General features: G+C 33.4%; 1 protein-coding gene across 2 annotated transcripts in view; it reads right to left on the bottom strand.

Annotated features, from left to right (window-relative positions):
* The window catches only part of LOC119468122 (ubiquitin carboxyl-terminal hydrolase 45-like), a 27,302-nt gene extending 25,529 nt beyond the window's left edge, over window positions 1-1,773 (bottom strand). The window contains exon 1 of one of the 2 annotated variants that reach the window (XM_037731096.1): window positions 917-1,773. In XM_037731096.1, the coding sequence (XP_037587024.1) occupies window positions 917-1,051 (135 nt within the window). In that variant the 5' untranslated portion in view covers window positions 1,052-1,773. The remainder of the gene's footprint in view (window positions 1-916) is intronic. The other variant, XM_037731095.1, reaches the window with a different exon arrangement.
* Window positions 1,774-1,875: the final 102 nt, after the last annotated feature.

Here is a 1,875-nt window from a genome sequence, read left to right as displayed (position 1 = left end):
AAAAAAAAAAAAAAAAAAAAAAAAAAAAAAAAAAAAAAAAAAAAAAAAAAAAAAAGAAAAAGAAAATCTACAAAAATTCATACATGCTTTAAGTTGTTAAAGATGGCATTCAAAATAAAAAATCATTAAATTCAAAGATGAGTGAAGTCTATACAAAAATCCTTAATAAGTCATAAAAACTTTAAATCAAATGTGATATAACCACCCTAAATAATATTAATACATTAAATTATTTCTAATGCAATTACATTTTGTTGTTGTTGTTTGTTTGAAACTAAGTCTCGCTCTGTCACCCAGGCTATAGCACAGTGTCACAATCTCAGCTCACTGCAACCTCTGCCTCCTGGGTTCAAGCAATTCTCCTGCCTGGGTCTCCCAAGTCTTTGGGAGTAGAGGCACCGCCACTATGCCTGGCAAATTTTTTTGTATTTCTTTTTTTAATAGAGACAGGGTTTCACCATGTTGGCCAGGCTGGTCTTGAACTCCTGACCTCAAGTGATCCACCTGCCTTGGCCTCCCAAAGTGCTGGGATTACAGGCGTAAACCACCGGGCCCAGCCTGGAACTACATTTTAGGGCACTGCAATGTAACACAGTAACTCTCTTCACAGAAGTTTCTCTCTGACTTCAAACAGCTAATGAGTTTCAGTATTTTAAGATAGGTGTGTCTTAATATACTGCCTCATAGGTGTGTCACGAGAAAAAATAAAATAATGCAAAAACATGTTTACTTTTTAAATACATAAATTATCAAATCTACTTTCTAGGAGTATAGGGTATAAAAAAACTTTCAAGAATTATGTAATTATCTGTCACAAATTTTAAACATGACTGCCAACAATTATATGTGAAAGAAAATATAATAAAAATGATGTGATTGTAATCCATTCCAACCAAATGAATTCTACAGTACCTACATTTGCACATTCTTCACACATGACCGTGCTAGTTAATTCACCAATAAAGATCCGATCTATGAAGTTCATTTTCACACCTTCTTTTCCATATGCTGTAAAAGTCATACTTTTTAATGCAAAAAACATGTCAACCATCCATCTAACAGTATACTATGCTATCTTCTGGTTATTCAAAAGAAAGTAATGTGAATAAGATAATCTGTACTACATGTAATAATATATACTATATATACAATGTTCTAATGTCTTCCTCCTTTATGATTTTGTAGAGGAATTACAACTATCAACTACTTCAGTCTCCAAGAAATAATTAACTGTTTTTAAGAGGTAAAACAAATAAAGCAATAACCACTATTCATACCACACCTCAACCACTCCCATTAAAACTTATAAACCCTCATGTCTAACCTATAAGTATACAGAAGAATAGAACAGGAGATTATGCTATCAGGACTAGGGATGCCAGGATCACGGCTATGAAAATAACAGAGTCGTAAAAGGCAAGTGTAAGGAATTAACATAGGAAATTAAGAACTCAGTTAAGAACATGGTTACATTTTTAAAAGTTAAAATTATTCTCCTCAGGAAATATTTATAAATTTTAAAAAGCATGCCTATGAGTTGCTTTAAAATAACCTGAGGTTGGGAGAAAATAGATTAAACATAAACCATGAATGCAGTTTAAGTTGGGTAAAAGGTGTAAGGGGATGTATTATACTATTCTCTCTACTTTAATAAAAATTTGAAACTTTCCATCGTAAACCATGGGAGGAAAAAGTATATTAACAAACCTATTCACTCCTCTTTCAAACTTATTTTTTGAGCCTTAATCTTCAAGTTTCATAGAAATAATATTTCAAGGCCGGGCACGGTGGCTCAAGCCTGTAATCCCAGCACTTTGGGAGGCCGAGGCGGGTGGATCACGAGGTCAAGAGATCGAGACCATCCTGGTCAACATG

This window comes from Cebus imitator, unplaced genomic scaffold (genome assembly GCF_001604975.1).
Source record: "Cebus imitator isolate Cc_AM_T3 unplaced genomic scaffold, Cebus_imitator-1.0 Scaffold382, whole genome shotgun sequence".
Classification (NCBI taxonomy): domain Eukaryota; kingdom Metazoa; phylum Chordata; class Mammalia; order Primates; family Cebidae; genus Cebus; species Cebus imitator.
The sequence above is the reverse complement of the archived record's forward strand: the minus strand, read 5'-3'. Positions and strand labels throughout refer to the sequence as shown.